Raw genomic sequence first — 20,903 nt, 5'->3', positions numbered from 1 at the left:
ACACACACACACACACACACACACATGCACATGTGCGCACAAACACCAGATGAATCTTTTGTATAAAGACAAAGAATGAGACAGTTTGTATTTTAGTGTTTCAATTGCAGATCTACAGGTCAAAACCAGACATAGTCAGTCCCACTTATTTATGTTGATGAATCATATATAATATAATTGGGTGATTCTTTCTTTGTAGAACAAAGTCTCTGCTTGGTAGAGATTAGTTTACACTTGTTAATATATTCACAGATGCCCAAGTGAATTGTTATTTTCCAACAATTTCTAAGTATTCTTTCTGGAGCTCACTCACAAAACAGAATTTTAAAAAAATATATCAAAAAAGAAATCACTGTTTTGATCTTTTGCATTCTTCCACATTTGAAACAGAAGAATCACTCCTAAGGCTTGTTTCAAGCCACAAGTTCAAATATAAGATTAAACAGCTGTGCTGGGATTTGACCCTGTCACACTGTTCATCGTTTGACAGATGAACAATCTTTTCATTTCAATCTTTTGTTCAATAACTGCCAGAAATGACCTAAATCAGGGTTTGTATATTCCAGACACTGAAATCATACAAGCCTCTTATCCAATAATAATTTCTATTTCAAACAAATATAATTTGAACTCAAGGGTCAAACAATTCACAGAGGTATCTGCCTCTCTTCATTCCCCCAAACTAGAAATTTCTTACAGAAATAAGGGCAAGCTTTGGCCTTAGACCTTGGAGTTTTAAATATCTAAGAGAAAGGGCATGGTAGGCAAGTTCCTTTAAATAATGTTTGCAAAGTTGACCTATAGACATTTGCATTTATTTCTAATGGCTTCAACAGTTTTGGAGATTGAGTCAATTCCAGGAAATGCAGAGGGCTAGCTATAACATTGCTCTTATTTGTAGTAAGCTTATTGGGTCTGGAGGTAACTACTCAGTTTCAGTTTCACTTTGATATATATATATATATATATATATATATATATATATATATATATATATATATATCTTAGGATTTTTAACACTATTCTTAGAACTTTTAAGATAGTCTCAATTGGCCTTAAATCTAATGTCCCTAGATTTCTCCAGAACTAATCATTCATCATTTAATGTTTGAATATATAGTTTATAATTATACACTGGTTTTTAATAAGTCCCAGACATTCAACTTACATATATCACTTTTCAGTGATACACTTACATTGTACTGCAAGATATTGTCCACCTTCTACCTTTGCTCACCAGTGATGGGCTCCCAGCTAGTACCCACACTACCATGGTTGTCATTCTCGCACAGGGTTTCAAAGTGAGTTCTACAAGGACCAATGTTTCTTAGAAAACACTGAACTTAACCAGAGCAGAGTTGCTTTGTTTTAAACATTAAACATTTGTCACATTTTATGTCAAATATGACTTAATGACTAACCACATCCATGTTGAGAAACACAGCTCTGATATGAGGTCATGTAGGTGTACAAAGAGCTTTAGGGAAATTCACAGGCAAATGGACAGAACTGGAACATATCATCCTGAGTGAGATAACCTAATTACAAAAGAACACACATGGCATGTACTCATTGATAAGTAGATATTAGGCAAAAAGTTTGGACTATCCATGATATAACTCACAGACCATATGAAGCTCAAGAAGAAAGAAGACCAAAGTGTAGATGCTTTAGTCCTTCTTAGAAGGTGGAACAAAATACTCATAGGAGGTTGAGGGTGGGAGGGACTTGGGAGGAAGAGATGTAGGGGAGGGGAAAAAACGGGGGAAGGTTCAGGTATGGGAGGAGACAGGGATGATATAAAGAGGGTCAGGAAATGGAACAGAGGTATGTAGCAATGGGGAATAGGGAACTGGGGTTAGCCACCAGAAAGTTCCAGATATCAGGAAAGCAAGAGCCTCCCAGAACACAAAGAAGATGAGATTAGCTGAAATGCTCAACAAATGGGAGGGAGAACCTGCAGAGACCATATCCAGAGGTTAGGCAAGGCCCTGATTGAGGGATGGGGCCACACAGTCATCTCCAAATTTTTAACCCAGAATGGCTCCTGTCTAAAGAAATTATGGGGCCAAAGTGTGAAGCAGAGATGGAAGAAAAGGCCATCCGGAGACTGCCCCACCTGGGGATCCATCCCATATACAGATACCAAACTCAGACACTGTTGCTGATGGCAAGAAGTGCTGGCTGACAGGAGCTTGATAGAGCTATCGCCTGAGAGGCTCTGCCAGAGCCTGGCAAATACAGACGGGATCTTTACAGCCAACCTTTGGATTGAGCACGGGGACTCCAATGGAGGAGCTAGGGAAAGGACTGAAGAATCTGAAGGGCTTGCAACCCCATTGAAGGAACAACAATATCAACCACCTCCCTGCCCCCCGGATATCCCAGAGACTAAATTACCAACCAGAGAGTACACATGGAGGGTCTCATGGCTCCAGCCACATATGTAGCAGAACATGGCCTTGTTGGCCATCAATGGGAGGAGAGGCCCTTGGTCCTGTGATGGTTTGATGCCCCAGTGTGGGGAAATGCCAGGACAGGGAGGTGGGAGTGGGCACACCCTCATAGAAGCAGGGGGAGGGGAGATGGGATAAGGGGTTTCTGGGGGAAAACCAGGAAAGGGGATAACATTTGAAATGTAAACAAATAAAATGCCCACAGGGTCCTCAATGGAGGAGTTAGAGAAGGGACTGAAGGAGCTGAAGGGGTTTGCAACCACATGGGAAGAACAATATCAACCTACCATAACCCCTAGAGCTCCCAGGGACCAAACCACCAACCAAAGAGTACACATGGAGAGACCCATGGATCCAGCCGCATATGTAGCAGAGGACACCCTTATTGGACATCACTGGGAGGAGAGGTCCATGGTCCTGTGAAGGCTCGATGCCCCAGTGTGGGGGAATGCCAGGGCAGGGAGGTGAGAGTAGATGGGTGGGTGGTGGGAAAGGGGATGGGATAGGGAGCTTTGGGGGTGGGGGAACTGGAAAAAGGGGTAACATCTGAAATGTAAATAAAGAGAATATTCCGTAAAAAAAAAAAAAGAAAAGAAAAAAGAAAAAAAGAAAACCTATGTGTTCTTCCTGAACTGAGAGAATGTTGAATATGACACTATAACACTCCCTCAGACTTTCACATGTGAATCTTAATCACACTGTTTTCTAAATATGTTTTTATTTATTTTCAACTTTGTGTCTCTGTGTGTATAGGGGTTGCATGAGCATGTAAGTTCACATGACTATAGAGGCCAGATGAATTGTATCCAATTGAACTAGAACTATAGGTATTTGTGGTCCTTTAGATGTGGGTGCTGGGAACTGAATTTGAATCCTCTACAAGAGCAGATATGCTCTTAACTGCTAAGTCACCTTTTGAGCCCTTACATATTTTTTTGTTTGTTTGTTTTTATGTTTTTGTTTTTTTTAACCAATGGGTTCATGTCTCTTGTGTTTTTCTACTATATTTTGTTTTATTCACATACTCTTATTTATGGCCTTATCATTTCTTTATAAGACCCAACTGATTTTTTGTAAGGGTAGAGGAGATGCCTCTGAACCAACCCTTTCACAGATAACAATGACAAACAGACATAAAAAGCCACCATGTTGAGGGATTGGAGAGAAGGCTTAGGTCTTGGTTCTCAGCATGCCCATGGTGGCTCACAATCATCTTTAGCTGCACTTCAAAGGGATTGGAGGCTCCTTTCTGACCTCCACAGGCACCAAATGCCCACATGATATGCATACATGCAGGCAAAATACCCATATGCATAAAATATAAGAAAGAAATCATTAGAAAATGTGAAGACACCCTAGAAGGCAAGTCATCATAGGCATATTTCTGTTAATGGGTACTCATTAACATAGAAAACAAGTATGATTGCAGAAAGCCATGTGTATATGAGATATTGGCTGAGGTCTGTATGTGTTTCACCCGCTGTCAATGTGACATTCATTAGGAGACTATCACCATTATTTCATATCTTTGGGCTAATGTTTAAGCTCATTTGCCATCTGCTCTCACCCAATGTCTTCCAGCCAGTGAATCCTCAGCTCTTTGTCAGGTAGGTTTTCTTCATCTGTAGCTGTAGTAATAGGTAGGCCAGTTCCTTCCTCCATATCTTCGCTTATACCATCTTATCTTCAGGAATGTTCTCTTTTCCTTCAATGTCTAACAAACATTCTGCTCTATAATAGTGCATCTCCACTAGACTCTGTCCTGCCTGCTGCATGTCTTCTCAACTGCATCCCACTTGGCACACACAACTTGACTATTGTGTGTCATCCTCCGTCTTGTTTCTCCTTTATAATTTTAACTTTTATTTACTCTTTGGAAATTCCATACATGTATTCAAGGCACGACGATAATTTCTGCCCCTAACTTTTCCCCTCCTGCTTCTCCCAGAATCCCACATCTTACTACAGATTTTATGTTCTTACTCATCACTATTTGGGTACTGATTTGTTGATAAATAGTTGGATGAACTGACTTTATCCACTGAGTCAAATGAGTGCTGCTCATGTGTGCATGGTATAGGGTCATACATTGGAAAATGGTGACCCTATCCAGGGCCCCATATGACAATTTCTATAAAAGTACATATTTTTCTCTTTTTCTCCCAGAGATACTATGGACAATTGATGATATTACATGTGAGTTATTGAGAGATAAAAATTAAATCACATTATTTTCCCTATTTAAAATGCCTTAGGACTGATACACTAAGGCCAATTCTACCCCCTAAAATTAACCTATGACTGTAGCTTAATAGGAATTATTTTTTTTTCTGAACATGAGGTCTGCCTGGGCTGAATTCATTCTCTTTTCCTGTCCACCATAAATTCCAAATTCATTCAACAATATACAGTATGTACATGTGGCTCTCACTAGTATCACATGAAGTCTATCACATCTAAGGCAACACCAGCACACAAGTTCAATGGAATCACCCCTATCCTATCGGGAGGCCTAGGGACCTTTTGACCCAGATTGAGAGTGCGGTGATTAGGACTCATGCATGGACCTGCTCTGCTTGTTTTTAGCTAGAGGACCTAAAATGATGTCTCTTCTATCAATGACATAGGGAGTATTCATCTGAACCTATGAGGCTCAAATTGTGGCCCCTGGACCACCATGGACCCCCAGAATCCCTGCAGAACATCCATGAATTGCCCAGGTTCAAACCATATATCTGTGTGAGACCATATTTTCTTCATATTCTTTAAACAAACCAACACATAAAAATACATATGAGAATCCAGTTTGTTTGTTTTTTTTTTCTGCTAAAATAGATACCAAAGAGATTTGCCAATACAAATAATACCATCCATTTCTATAGCTGTTTGGGTTTTCTTTTTTGTCTTTTTTTTGAAAGATATTTTCTTTATTTACATCTCAAATGTTTTCCTCTTTCCTGTTTTCCCTCTAACCTCCCCTCCCCCATCCCATCCCTCTCCTCCTGCTCACTAACCTGCCCACTCCCACTTCCTAATCTTGGCATTCCCCTAATCTGGGGCATCAAGCCTTCACAGAACCAATGACCTCTCCTCCCTTGATGTCCAACAAGGCCATCCTCTGCTACATATGCGGCTGGAGTCATGGGTCCCTCGTGTGTACTCTTTGGTTGGTGGTTTATTCCCTGGGAGCTCAGAGGGCACTGGTTGGTTTATATTGTTGTTCTTCTTATGGGGTTGAGAACCCCTTCAGCTCCTTGGGTACTTTCTCTAGCTCCTCCATTGGGAAACTTGTCAGACTCCTGTCAGCAAACACTAGTTGGCATCCACAATAGTGCCTGGGTTTGGTAATTGTATATGGGATGGATTCCCAGGTGGGGCAGTTTCTGGATGGCCTTTCCTTCAGCTCTGCTCCATGCTGTGTCTCTGTAACTCCGTCCACGGGTATTTTATTCCCCTTTCTAAGAAAGACCAAAGTATGGATACTACATAGTACATAGCCTACAAAGTATGGATACTTTGGCCTTTCTTCTTCTTGAGCTTCATGTGGTCTGTGAATTGTATCTTGGGTATTCTGAGCTTTTGGGCTAATATACACTTGTCAGTGAGTGCATACCATGTGCGTTCTTTTGTGACTGGGTTATCTCACTCACGATGGTATTTTCTAGTTCCATCCATTTGCCTAAGAATTTCATGAATTCATTGTTTTTAATAGCTGAGTAGTACTCCATTGTGTAAATGCACCAAATTGTCTGTATCCACTCCTCTGTCGAGGGACATCTGGGTTCTTTCCAACTTCGAATCCATTTTCTTAAAGTATAGCAATTATGAACATATACACCGGGTTTTGTCATTTAAAAGAAATGATGTTCTAAGTCAAAATCTGTTTTAACTTACAGCATAGTAGATATTGGCAGATACAAACACCATCAATACCTATTTGAGGCTTTTGGTGATTATAGTCTGTTGTTTTGAAAGGGCCACTTGAAACTTACTGTCCTTGGTGTGTTCCTTTCCTTTGGGGATTGCCATTTCACATGGACTGAGGAGCTTCTACTCCCATTTCTATGTTATCCCCCACCGTCAATGCACACTCTTTGATAAACTGTAGCAACTGAATTCATTGGTGTCATTAGATGCAAGCAAAGAAGGAAAAATCAAGGGTGTACCTCATGTGACACCCAGAGGGTGACTGAGGGTACCCAGTATGAGGTCTCCCTAGCATAATTAAGCAGTTATTGCTGTACTGTGAAATCACCTTAACTGCTGTGTTCATCTTCAGGTCACTCTGTCCTTTCAACTGCTTTGCAGTGTTGAATATTATCTAACTATCACATACGCATAGCCCATTCACTGGGAATTAGGAAGTTGTGCACCAAATGCTTTTGTAATTACTTATTGATGACCTCACACACACCTACACACACAGTGCTATCAAGCCCACATCTATTTTCTTTACAGACACAGGACTGCAGTAAACAAGGTCTAGACATAGCCTACAAAACACTTAGAAAACAAAAAGGGGAAAGAAAAAGAGTCTATTGTTTATCCAGAAATGTTCGTGCATGACATTCATTAGTTGTAGAGAGCACCAGGGTGACTGATTGATGAGTCCCTGCTGCATTTTATCAAAGTATTGAACTGGGAGCAACCACAGCATTTATTGTACAACAAGGAGCAGTTCCAAGCATAGTCAAATCCCACACCATATATGATTTTGTGCGAAATATTGTTTCGTCCATATGCTTCTATTTTATTTGTGAAATCAAGGTAATGGGCCTAATAGTTTCTTCCAACAAAAGAGTTAGCAAAGTCCTTGAAATAGAGACTTCTTCACTGGGATACAAATTTCTCACTTTCTTAGTGATGAATATAACAATGGCTGTTATAGGAGAAAGTGTGCAAAAGGCACTGTCTATCAGATTCCTAGTTTACAGTTTCTTATTCAAGACAGGGATTGTGGTTACACCTATATATTTGTACAGAAAAAGACGTGGCTCCTGAGGTGATCAGGTGTAATAATGAACAAGTTCCAAGAGAATGACGTGCACTCTATTTTTCCATCCCTGACATCTAAGAAATTACTAGACGTAGATCTCTGACTCTAGTTGGAGTCTATGGACTGACTGTGGTGCTTTCTGATACAGTGAGGTGGAAGCTTTCCAAAGCAAAAGGAACAATTTCCTGTAAGTAACCTAATCTTGCTCTTCACTACAGCATTGGAAACGATCTCTCACAGAGCAGCAATCCTTACCATGCAGTCCCCACAGAAGCATCAGCAGTAGAATTACACCTGGGAAATTAACTGAAATGCAATCTCATATCTACCAAATCAAAGCCACCATGAACATGGTCCAATATTCTGTATTTTCTTAAGATTTCCCGCTTACCCTGATGTACACTGAAGCTGCAGAACCTCTAGCACATCTAGTTCTGCTTTTTAATATGTAAACATTAATCATACACTCCCAATATCTTTGGGAGTGAGTTTCTCTCTAAACTGGGTATTTGGAGGAATGAAATGGGAAAGCTTTACTGGCTCTGACTCCAAAATACATCTGTGTTTATTTTTCTCAAAGTCTCACTCATGAACATGGCTCACATAGACAGGACAAATGGTTGCTTAGCAGTTCTTTCTGCTCCCGTGATTTAAACATCTACTCATCACAGAGCAACCAGCACTTTAGAAGCAGGAATCAGATGGAGCCATTTCATCATTCAACATCCTCCCATGGGTGGTGAATAAAACCTAAACTCAACCTGGTTTATAAGGTACCGCCTAGCTCTGACCTTTGTGTCAGATGTACATCCTTTCCTTGGTCCGTAAGATTTAGAAACATGAATTTCCTCCCTTCATCTCAAACTTGTCACACAGTTGTTAGGGCTTCGGAGCCTCTCTATTTTCTGCCTAGTATGGGCTTCTGTGTAAAGGCTTTGTGTTTTTACTTTGAGATTTCTGCTCAGAGGTCAGTCTTGCCAACCAAGCCTTCCTTGACTTCTTGACCTTCAGAGTCTTTCTTTGCAACTGGTTCATCTCAAAAGGCTGTCATGATTTTCTCCTGTATTCTCAGAAAAACCTGAAATATTGAGTTTGTTTGTTTGAACACTTTATCTGTTAACAATCTGGTAAAATATCAACTCCTAGATGTGGAAGAGTTTTCTAGCATCCTACTATATAGCAGTGGACTCCCACATAATAGGGTCATATCAAGATAGTTTTAAACAAATGCATAACATATTAAAGTCATCTTGCAAGAGCTCTGACCAAGGAAACAAATTTTACCATTGTATATCTGAAGACAGATTTATATTTTAAGATTTTTTTTCTTGGAAAAAAAAAAAGCACTGAAAGACCAGATGAAAGTTACTTGCTCTGGCAACATATAGGTTCGAGAAAAACAAGCAAATAAGATGAAGTCACAGTAAATGCCATATGTTTGAAAGCCCTCTCAGGCCTTCATCTATGGTGAGACAAATGGGCACATATTAACCTAGATGGGCATAGCTATAGTACTGGTAACAGTCCAGTGACTCTGCCAAACTTACATAGGGGAGGCGAGTGCAACCTGAGTCTCTGCAGTAAGATCCTGAAATGAGGTTATATGCTTTCTTAGTGAAACATGGAGATAAAAATCCATTTTTACCAGAGATGTTACTGCAGAGCTGCCAAATTGGTCAACACTGTGTTACAGCAACAAAACTATGGTTTTGCTCACTTTTCTTTTTTATCATTAGTTTCTAATTAGTGTACAAGGTGCTAGTTATCACCATGCCATCCAAACAAAGTTTGGGTTTTTGCTTCTGCTTCTCCCTTATGCCCTCATCCCTGGTTCCCTCTTGTAATATTTCACTTTCTTTCATGTCCATGTGTGAATGATAGCCACTCATATACATATGTATATATTTATACCATAATACAGCATCTACAGATGACAGAGGACATGTCCATTTTGTCCTTTTTTGGTTACCTTGTTAAATTTTATACTTTTCATAGCCATCCATTTTCCTGCAAGTTTCATTTCTTATTACATTTGAATATATAGATTTCTGAGTACACCCCGTGGTTTCTAACCCCTGAGCAAGCACACCTTAATGTTGTAAGGAACTGTCTTGTCAACAAAGGCAGAACCATTCTAGGTAAGTGACCAGGGATACTTTCTCCCTCTGTGGGACTCTGGACAGTGATTTTAATTATAATAATTCACTTAGCTCGAAGATTAAGGCAGCTGACTATTAGGAACATAGCACTGGGAACACACCAAACCCCTCCCTTCAGGAAAGAAAATAGACAAGGAAAAAAATGTCAGCTAAGCACTTCTGTATGATTAAGCCCCCTCCTGCAACAGTGAAAACAATATCAATGATATGCTAGTCGAGGAAGAACAAAAGAATAAACATATAATAGCCAAGTGCTGCGTGAGTCAGCTGATGTGACATCAAGGTTGACTGAAAAGGAGGTGACCCTCCGATATCTTCAGAAAACAGGTGAATTATTCTGCGCCCCACTCAAGCACTGCTGCAGACAGCACAATTTAAAAGGCAAAAATTGTTACCTCCCATTAGCCCCTGCTTCTCATCTCTAGGTCAGGAGGCTTGGGGAGCACCTATTTTACACAAGGTTGGGGGCCAGTGAGAAGGCTCATTCTCCACCTGGGTGATTCTGCATTGCTATATTGCTAGGTTGGAGACCTCCAATCCCTAGGCAGATCAGGTAAAATGTGGCTACTGAAAACACCTTCTTAACATACTAATGCAAGCCTTAGAAGAAAATCTTTCAAGTGAAAGTAACTTTATTCAGTTCATCCAGTGATTTAAATACCATTTAGAAACCAAGGAATGTAAACATCTAGCCAATTAAGAAGAAAGAAAAATGTTGCCCACATTGCCTACCTAAGTTCAAGTGGTTACTACCTGACATAAAGGAAATATCGGGTGGGCGATAAAATATATCCCAAATAGTTAAAAAAAAAAAAAAAAATGGCAATTGCCTCTCACTGAAAAAAACCTGTAACTCTGGCTTTTGTGAGTTTCCAGTTAACTGTGGTATGTTATACATTTCAAACTATCAAAAAAGACACTGACTCTCATAATTTGCAAAAGAAAAAGACCAAATATCAGATCCTTCATTTAGTATAGATATAAAGATAAATAAATAAGAAGTGAGGTTTCTCCCCCCCCCCACCAAACTACAGTTCTCCTGTTCATTTAATGAAGAATTTTCTCTAATCCTTCCATACCAACTGCTTTAGTAGTATATGAGACTAAAATGGTGAGAGTTGGGGAGAAGAAGACCAGTGGCAGATGCTGGATATGTCCCTTGCTTTCCAATCTGTTTCTAATTTGCTTTAGTTGATCACTGAGTGCAGCTTTCAGCTCGTCTTAAAAATAACGGACTTTGGAAGAAAAGCACATAGAAATGTGTGCAACTGGCTGGGTGTGTTGGCACATGCCTTTAATCAGAGCACTTAGAAGGCAGAGGCAGGTGGATATCTGTGAGTTCAAAGTCAGTCTGATCTTCATTGTAAGTTTCATAACAGCCAGAGCTACAGAATAGAGACCTCTCCCTCTCTCTGTCTCCAAACAAACAAACAAACAAACAAACAAACAAATTTATCAGTTTGGAATCTCTCAAATTTATTTTATAATGCATTTCCAATGAAACCCTTTTCTGGACTTCACATCAGTATCCCTGAAGCTTACCAGGTCACCCTCAGTAAGAATCATGTGACACAGATTTTACGTTTACATTTGGGTCAATACAGATGATTTGATCACAACAGGAGCAGCTGCTTTAACATAAAAAGAAATCTATGTGATGTGATACTTTTTATACTCTACTCTGAGGTCCACACTGAGAATTAAATTTGGATAGAGTGCGTTTGAAATGATCATGATACCATGTTAAATTGCTATCAAGAAGGCACATTTAAGAAGGATTAGGATGAACCTTAAATCAAAATTTAAATGGAGCATAAAACTTCAATTAACACACACACACACACACACACACACACACACACACACACACACACAAATAACAAACTTACTTCCGGTGTCAGGCTGATAGTTCAATGGGAAGAGGAAAACGGTCTCCTTTGGGAGTGTGTTCACACTATCGTCCGTGTCTAAAACACATCAGCTTAATTCCTTCCTCTCTGCTCCTTCAACATCCTTGCCCCCACCCCTACTTTCCACACCCAGAGTCATCTAGGGCATGCTAATTATGTAGAAAAGTGAGTCTTATTCAGTCCTAGTCTACATGATTCCTTAGAAGGAAATCTCCCACTGCAGATCTGCCAGTGCATGATTCTAACACGAAAAGTTCTATAGCATCACTCAAGTATAACTGAAAACTTACCATAAAAAGTCAACTGTCCCTTGGCTACATTTTTGCCTCTGGAGTTTTCAGCCACACATTCATATGAACCAGCATCTTCTTGCTGAAAATTGGGAATTTCCAGAATTCCATTTGACTTATGTCTTCTGGCTTTCCTTGCTATTGGCTTTCCATCAGCTCTTCGCCATAGAATAGTTGGGACTGGGCTGAGAGTGAGAATAAAATGGGATGAACCAAATTAAAGAAAGCTCTGTCTCGTTTTTGCAGTCTCCTGATTACTCCTTCCATTGTTGCCAAAGCTATGAACACATTGAAGCATTTCCCACATTTCATTTCTATATTACCATTATTTTAAGCAACATTTATATCTCTAGCATTAATCACATGTTTTTCATAAAACCAACATTCCTAACATTAAACAATGCATTCAACCTCCTACACACCGTTACCCTTGAGAGAAAACAACATTTGAAAATATACTTTTTATAATTTTCTAATATCTAAGGGTTTCTAGATTTTAATTATTAAAGGAAAGATGTTCAGGCACATATGTGGTAGAAGGTAAGACAGAAGCAGCTTCCCACATACTCCTTTCCCTGAGAACAGGTTTGTGTCCCTTCCCTTTGAACTCATCAGGCTCTTTGACTACTCAGAATAATAGACATTCATTCATGATCCTGAGTCAACTTCTAGATTCAAGTATTATGAAACGGACAGCTTCTACACTCTTATTTTTGGAACACCTTCTTAGGGGCACCTGTGAGATATTTGACCACCTCAATACTGTCACACAGATGATGTCTCAATGGGTGGTTTCACCTAATGACAAATCCATATGACCTTACCTCAAAGATGCCAGAAATGTGAAAGAAACTTCTTTGGGGGTCTCTACATCACTGAGGTTCCAGCAGCTGTACACTGCGAAGTCCTCAAAGATATCACAGAGACCAAAAGCATCACCCAGCAAAACCTTGCTTGGATTCCTAACCCATGAGATAATAATAAGATGTTGACTGTGTGTTCCTTCTAAATTTGGAATGCTACAATAGAGAGCAGAAGCAATATATTCTTCCAAGTTTCAAGCAATGTTTGTACCACACTGTAAGCTGCACCCACATACAGAACAAGCGATAGTAAAATAATGAACTCATAAACTCGGGAAACTCCAACCTAACTGCTAACATCAAGGTACAGTTTACTCATGGCAGCCTGATCTGGAGTAGGTGTCTGTCCTTAGTGTTATTCACATACTGAGGACTTTCCTCACTTACAGAGGTTCATTAGGAAGATTGTTTGTAAGAACAATAATTAAAGTAGCAAGATAAAAAAAAAAAAAAAAAAAGAACAATCTGTGGAGTCTTAACGTCCTCTCAACCTATCTATCATCTTGCCATAAGTGTTTGCAACACATCTTAAATTGCTGGTGGGGGCAGCAACCTGTCTGCAAACGAGTGGTTTTGAAGTTCACCTCAGCTTTGAGGACCGCAGCTTCCTGGCAGGGGATGCCATGATTTACTTATTCATTTTTCACAACAGCACTCCCAGAGAAGTAATTACAGGAGAGACTTGCCAATCTTCTTTGGGAAACTTGAGATGGTATTTAAAAAATTAAAACTATCAATGCTACTATGTCTGTTTTAACATAATTCAAGTTCATTAGGCAGACAGTGACTCAAAATGCGGGAGGGCTCCATCAGAAGCACAGGGTGAGTGCCTTTATATCCAATTGGATGTATATGTAATCCATGCCATTAAACACAAATTCACTTAAGCTAGTCTTCTGTTCTTAAGTGGGCAGTGATGGTGTGTTTCAACAGCTAGAAGTGCAAATTCAAACACTTTTGTGTGGAATTGAGGAAGCCGATTTGTGTGTTTTGTTTTTATTTTAGCACCGTTTAAGCACCGTGAATAGACTTTAATTCATAGTTCCTTTGGAAGTGTGAGCAACGTGAATTTTGCTTTCTCCGAGGAGGGGTTTTGAATGTGTCATCTTGCAAACATCCCTAAGTATATATCCTGATGATCCAGTTGCCTGTTCTTACTGTCTCCCTAGTTACTTTATAGGTTCACAGAAAGACTTTAAAATTTTAAGATCAACCACATTACAATGTATGCAATCTGCTTTTTTTCTCAGCAATAAATCATTGCCATGTCTGACATGTGACTTTACAGCTTGCCTTTCATTTCTGTCTAGTGTTCAATCCTGCAGCTCTGTCACAATTTATACACCCTGGTAGGCTTTTAGGAGATACAAAATTACCACTGTATGAAACCTTATCAAAGTGTTCCCAAGTTAAGACACCACTGTGGCCTGCACTGCCACAACGTGAAAACAATCATTCCATTGGAGTTGAAAATAAAATTGGAAATGCAAAATAATGCCTAAAGTTTCTGTAAAACACAATAATCGCATTTAAAAATTATTATACACTGAGACAGGACTGGGTAAGATTTTGTGGCTTTCATAAATACTTAGGCTCAGAAAAAAACCAGGCAGAATTAGGAATGGGTAGCTGGCTAGATAGGGCTAGGAGAAAATACAGACACAGACCATTAAAATCCACAAGGGCACCAGTGCTCACCCTTCTGGTGGTAGTTTATATTGTTGATGCTAAATGAGTCCTGTTGATTACTAGCATATAAAAATTCCAGCAGATCTGAGTTTCCTTTTTGATGCCCTCTGGCAGATCATCTATGGGAAGGGCTAAGTGCTTTCCAAGTAGGTTCTTTTAAGTGTAATCCAGATGGAATAATAAAGTTGTGAATAATTTTCAGACTACTCTAAAATAGACTTTTAGATATCAGCTCTTCTCTATCTCTAGCCAGAGCAGAAGGGAATCCAAATGAGAAAGAAGAGAGTTGTGTAATTTGAAAAGACATGCAAGAAAAATTTTTATGTGTCCTCTGTAAGTGGGGCCAGAATGAAAGTCCCCATTTTTCCAAGCAGTCAGCTTGCCTGTACCTCAAATGAAGGCCATTGTTTTCCTGTCATTCTGGGTTAGACAGCATGTGTATTATAGGTCATAATAATACAATGAAGCACTTTTTCAGAATGACCTATTCTCTTTTCCTTTGTGGCCATGTGAATTGTGGCAGCCCAATCCTTCTGCAACCATTACCTGTCGCTCTCCATAGGAAGAGGGAAGAATCAAAGATACATATACAGAATTACAAAGAGAAAGACGATTTTATTTTCCAACAGCTCAGAATCCAAAGCTGTGAGCACGGAAGACAATTCTCTACCTGCCAGTGCCAAGGGCAGGAGGAACAGCTGGAACTTACTTTCCTAAGGCAAAACATTCCAGTTTGACTGTTGTTCCTTTCTCAGCTGGGACGGTTTCTGGAAACTGTACTTCTATTTTGGGCTCATATTCACCCATCACCCCTGTGAACAGACAAAGAAACCAGGTCTCAGAGGATCTGCCAAGATGTAGATAAGTGTTTTCTTTCTATATAGATACTCCAATGTGCACCCTTAATTCCATTATCTAAAACAGGCTCTGTTCTAACATCATGTAACCCCAAATCCTCCTCCAGTTTTTTTGAGAGGAAAAATTCATATCACAGCATTGACACCAGCTTCAGAGGGTTACATTCCATGCTTCTCAGACATACTTTGGAAAGGATGCTTGGAGTTGGGGAAGGAAAATGAGTTGATAGGTCCCTAGTTAGTAGGAATATCACTCCTTGGAAAGACAGCACAGAGTATTAAGCTACTTAAATATCACTTTTAAAATGCCTCCTTTATAGTGTCCACATAGTGATTTCTCAGAGCCATTCCAAGGCCATGGTGTTCATTCATGTCTAAGGTCAACCTGAATGAATCTGAATAAGTACATTCAAGGCAGCATCAGAAGCCTATGTCCTATATTCTTACCCTGTAACAAATAATATGCACCTACAGGAGGCAGCTTATACATGTGCTGGTCCTGTCATCGGAGTAGTAGCTACCCTGGTAGTCACAGTCCCCCATATCTAGAGAGATGACTTGCGATGACAATTACAGTGACAGCCCCAACAGACTGCATCACTGTTTAATAACTAAAAACATCTCATTTATTCCCTATCAATCCTCTCTTGACTCATTAAGGCTGCCATCAGGTTTATTTCTCTTTAATCCCTGGACATTTCCCATCGGTATTTATTCAACAGTACTGAGGGAGGGTTCCGTGCTATCTAGATATTTTTTTTTTGTTTGTTTGTTTTTTTCAAAGTGAGTGGTGTCTCCAGTTCATCTCTCTTTTAGGCCTCCCTGAGTCAGAGGAAAAAGAAATGCAAAGCCTCGGAAGGAAAGAGTAACAACAAGGCAGGACAGGAACAGGGAGCAGGTGCAGCGACAATGAGAGCTGATTCTATACATCTTGCAAACACTTTTCCTGTGCTGGTTTAGAAACAGAGTCATCACAAGGACCGAATCAGCCCGTGAAGAAACAGCTCAGCACTACGAGTTAGAGTTTTACAATGTTGCTAGGTTCACCATGGGGTCTGCTCTGGAAGGGTGAACTTGAGTACAGCTCTGCTGTTGCTGTGCGGTTTTATTTTTTATTTATTTTTAAATTTTTTTCTAGACTAACAGACAAACCTAGCTTTAGGAAGGATTTTGAGATTAAGTTCCCCTGTTGTTTTAATTTTTTAAATCTTTTCCAGACTTATTTATTTTATGTGTACGAGTGTGTATGTATGAATACCACGTAAGTGACTGGTGTCTAATGAGGTCATAAGAAGACACCAGATCCCCTGCAGTTCCACTTACAGATGGAGGTGAGCCACCAAGTACTCCATTCTGGAAACTGAACATCTGTCCTCTAAAAACTAAGTGCTTTTAACTTGTTGAGCTATCTCATCTTCCTGGGTTAAGTTTGACTTTCCTGAATACATACTTCTCTCCACACCAGGGAGATCACCGTTAGGGGTCTTTTAAAGCAAGTGATAGAAGCAACTCTTAACCCTCAAAAGGGGACAACTGCAGGGAATAGCTATCTTGCTTTTACAGCAGAGCTGTAATCTCAAAGGGGTTAACACTTTGGTTTTAATCCCACCAAGATCTAGTTCATGGTCAAAGTTAAAACTCAAAAGCGTGCGTGTTTACCTTCTCGTTTGTCCTGTCTCCACTGCAGGGTAGAAACTTGTCAAAGCAAATTAAAATACACCAAAGCCACATCTGACTTGTTCACAAACAACACTATCTCTCTCTCTCTCTCTCTCTCTCTCTCTCTCTCTCTCTCTCTCTCTNTCTCTCTCTCTCTCTCTTTTTGTCAAGTCTCTGCCATGATTTCTCTTGCACCTCCCTTTGATTGCCTCCCTCCCTTCCAGCATTTGCACAAAGCTGACTGAGTAATGATGCGGTGCATACTAACAACAGCATTCACAGGCAGCTGCTGAACTTGCTAACAAACCGTCTGCACGGTTGAATCATCATCCCATAAATATCCGTAGTATGACTCGGAGTGCAGCAAGCAAGTTAACACCTTTTAGTGCCGTACATGAGGCTGTGTACTCGGAGACTGGTGTTAATTGAACAATATTGCCTTGAGAGAAAGAGGTCTTTGTCCTCCTGGGAAATCAAGACAGTTTGCATGGCAATCTACCACACATTGGATGGAGATGAGACAATAAATACCATTATAAATACAATGGGCAAGGATGTCCTAGAAGTGATTGGCTTTGTCCCTGTGTTCTTTTTCTGCATGTACGTCGTGTTTCTTTAATGACACTATGAAGATGACAGTGAGGAGTAAGTTTATCTCATATAAACTTGCTCTGAACATCAGAATGGATATAGACTCAGTATCTAGATCCTCAAATGTCTTTTGCTCCATTCTAAAAATTCTGTTAGAGTGTGGATTTGATGTCCACACTTGTAGAACTGTTACATAAAACTCCTCCTGCTCTGAATAGCCTGTTCTCCAGACCACTGTAGTTTGTAAGTGACTGGAAAGAATCAAAACCTTTCCCCCCCCAAAACCCTGCTTTATTTTCTTACTGTTTCCAAATTACTTAAAAAAGAAACAATTTTTAGACATAACTTGCTTGTTAACAATTCACTAATTTTAAAAGCCCAGTTTAACAATTCTTATAAAGTTTGTTTACATGGGTCACCCTCACCATAATCTGGTTTCTGAGCATTTCCAATACCCAAATAGTTTCTGTGATGCCCATTCACTGTCAACATCCAGCTGGTATGTAGTCCTGCCCAGCCAAGTCTGCAGCAACCTCTCACCTGCTTTCAGTACATTTACCACACCCCCCGGACAGTTCGTATCAATAGAATCACATATGTGTATGCTTTTGAAAATACTTTTTCTTTTTATTTTATGTGTAAGAATATTTGACTTCATGTACATGTGTGCACCACATGTATGTCTGGTTCCTCTGGAGGTCAGAAGCGAATACTAGATACCCTGGAAGGGAAATTACAGACAGTTGTAAGTTGCCACACAGGTTCTGGGAACTGAATCTGAATCCTCTGTAAGTGTGCCCAGCATTCATAGCTGTCTGCCCTCTCTCCAGTCTCCAAGTTGTGTCTTTCCTGTCTGGCTTCTTTTATGTGGCATGTTTTCATGGCCTGTGTTATAGCTTACCACGTTCCACTAGACCTGTTGCAAAACAGGATGCCACTGTGTATATATCCCACATTTTATTCATAAGATACAAAGTTGCATTAGTTTCATAATGGCCCTATAACAAAAAAACACTACAAATTAAGCGGCTGAAAGGAAGACATTTTGCCATAGTTCTGGAGGTGTACACAAGTTTGAGCTCTAAGACTGGGTATATACCTTTGCTTCTCCCTAGGTTCTGGAGGTAGCTGTCAATCTGTAATGGTTCTCAGCTTGTACTTACGCCATTCAAATCTCTGCCTGTTTTCAAATGATTCTTTTCTTGTGGAGGTTGGTCTGGTGTTGCTATGTATTCAAATGTACTGGCCTCAAGATCTGATTGCCTTAGACTAGGATATTCTCACATACATCAAATGATGCTATGTAAACCTTGCTCCCCAAGTTAATTGGTCATTAAAAGGCCAAAGCCTGGGTGTGACTGGGCAGTAGAGCGAGAAAGGAAGTACTTGAGGATTGCATGAGGGATCTCAGAGAGACCAGGAGAAGGAAAAGGGTCATGGAGAGAGGAGGAGGCCACCATGAGAGAGATGGACTATGAGCACATACCCAAGAGAATCAGTAAATAACAAGGGAGATGTGGCTAGCATGTAAGTTAGAATAGCTCCCAAAACCTGCCGAATATATGCTTACAATTTGTAAATAAAATTCCAGGATTGTGTGTCTTTTATTTGGTTAGCTAGACTTAAAATTCTTACTACAGCTTCTCTGTGGATAAAGGGCACATGCTATTCCAGATGACCTTATTTCAGTTATCTATATTTACAATGATCTTAGTTCTTAATAAGGGTGCAGTTTGAGGACCAGGCTGGGGGAAGAGGTGGGGGCAACATGACTACACTAACTGATGAGCCTTTGAGGAGCTGCCATATTCAGCCATTGCCAGTGATGCTTCAATGAGCCTGACAGACTTTGTGTGGACATACATTCGTCTGCCTTGTGTTCTCGATGACTTTCATATATGTGACTCTTTGTGGATGTGTGTTTTATTTCAAAGGATGCAGCCTCCAAGTAGGTTTTTTTTTTTTTTTTCTGTTCTAAACTCTGTCCCTACCACTGATTTTTATCAGCATTTCCTTTCCTTCTTGTTACTTTCCCCATATAAGACTCTCTCATTTGTTTAGATATTCAGAAGCTCTGACTCAGATGAGAAAACACACCACCAGGTGATATAGCTGTGCATTTTATCCTTTTATTCTTATCTTAGATTCTCAGTCTCTTAATAGGTGTTCAGTAAATAACTACAGACCTAAAACATCTTTCAAAGTCCATGGTACCTCACAAACAGTGAGGCTGTTTTTTGGTTTGTGTTTTGTTTGTGTGTTTGTTTTTGTTGTTTTTAATCATCATTATACCTACTTATAAGCAAGGCTTCTCCTCCATTGTAATTGTATCTTGAGGAATGAGCATTTGAAATGCAAATGATGAAAATACCTAATAAAATTTGGAAAAAGTTTAAAAAAAAAGAAAAAAGAAAAAAGTAAAAGACAAAAGAAGAATATCTATAAATTAAATTAAATTAAAATTAAAAAAATCTTACATATTTTTTCTGAATCATTCACAAAACCTATCTCAGTAACATGAACATGAACTAAGCGAGATGAACAGAGATATGTGACAAGGAGGAAGAGATGGGAGGCATGGAATCATTTAAAATGTGGCCTATGATGTTAGAGACACATGCTGGTTTCCAGCCATGGGAATCATTTACTGCATAGCCTTGTAGTTTTCCTTTACTGACATGAACTGTATAGCTTGTTTTTCTGGCCATATGGGTGTAGTTTCTTGGTTTATAGAGTGATCCATATTTATAGCTATGTAACTATGAACAAAGAATATCAGTAAAATCAGATTGCTCTGAATACATAGCAGTACATAAACATGATTTTCACTGCTGCTTATAGGAATGTCAGTGCATATAATGAGTAATCCCATTTTATCATCATATGAATAAGGTAGGCACTTTTCTTCAACTATATTGTGAATGAATTTTTTTGGGTACACCTGTCGAAGTTCTCCATTTAATTTGGGCTACATCTGATAAGCTGTATTTTATTTGGTTATTTCTTCTACTCTAACTAGTTTGGCATTATGCTTTCACGTCAGATGTCAAATCTGTTGCCTTTCTGTTTGGGGAAAACAAAAGACTGCTTAACACCGAGATACATCTTTTTAGGCCATTTCTCTGACCACCTGGAAATGGTTGAACTTAATTGGTCTACAGATGGTCTGCTGGTTTGCAGAGCAAGACCGTTGGTGGGATTACTTGTGATTCCATTTTCCACACTCAAAGAGGTGGGGGATGAAAATTTAGGTATATCCACATAACCAAAATAAATATACCATGGCTTAATCAGGAAACATCATCTCTGCCCCACTTTTTTCCTTTGTTTGTTTGTTTTTTTATTCATTCATTTTACTTTACATTCATTCACTTTACATCCTGATTGCAGCTCCCCTCTACCTGCCCCCTCACACAGCCTCTCTCTCCTTTCC

General features: G+C 39.6%; 1 protein-coding gene across 1 annotated transcript in view; it reads right to left on the bottom strand.

The window, feature by feature from the left end:
* Nucleotides 1-20,903, bottom strand: part of LOC110315985 (contactin-4) — a 394,588-nt gene that overhangs the window by 5,004 nt on the left and 368,681 nt on the right. Inside the window, exons 7-8 of the mRNA XM_021190027.2 lie at nucleotides 15,073-15,175; nucleotides 11,812-11,996 (exon numbers count right to left, since the gene is read on the bottom strand). Of these exons, the coding sequence (XP_021045686.1) occupies nucleotides 11,812-11,996; nucleotides 15,073-15,175 (288 nt within the window). The remainder of the gene's footprint in view (nucleotides 1-11,811; nucleotides 11,997-15,072; nucleotides 15,176-20,903) is intronic.

This window comes from Mus pahari, chromosome 2 (assembly GCF_900095145.1).
Source record: "Mus pahari chromosome 2, PAHARI_EIJ_v1.1, whole genome shotgun sequence".
Lineage (NCBI taxonomy): Eukaryota > Metazoa > Chordata > Mammalia > Rodentia > Muridae > Mus > Mus pahari.
Note: the sequence above shows the minus strand (reverse complement) of the source record. Positions and strands in the feature narration are given on the sequence as shown.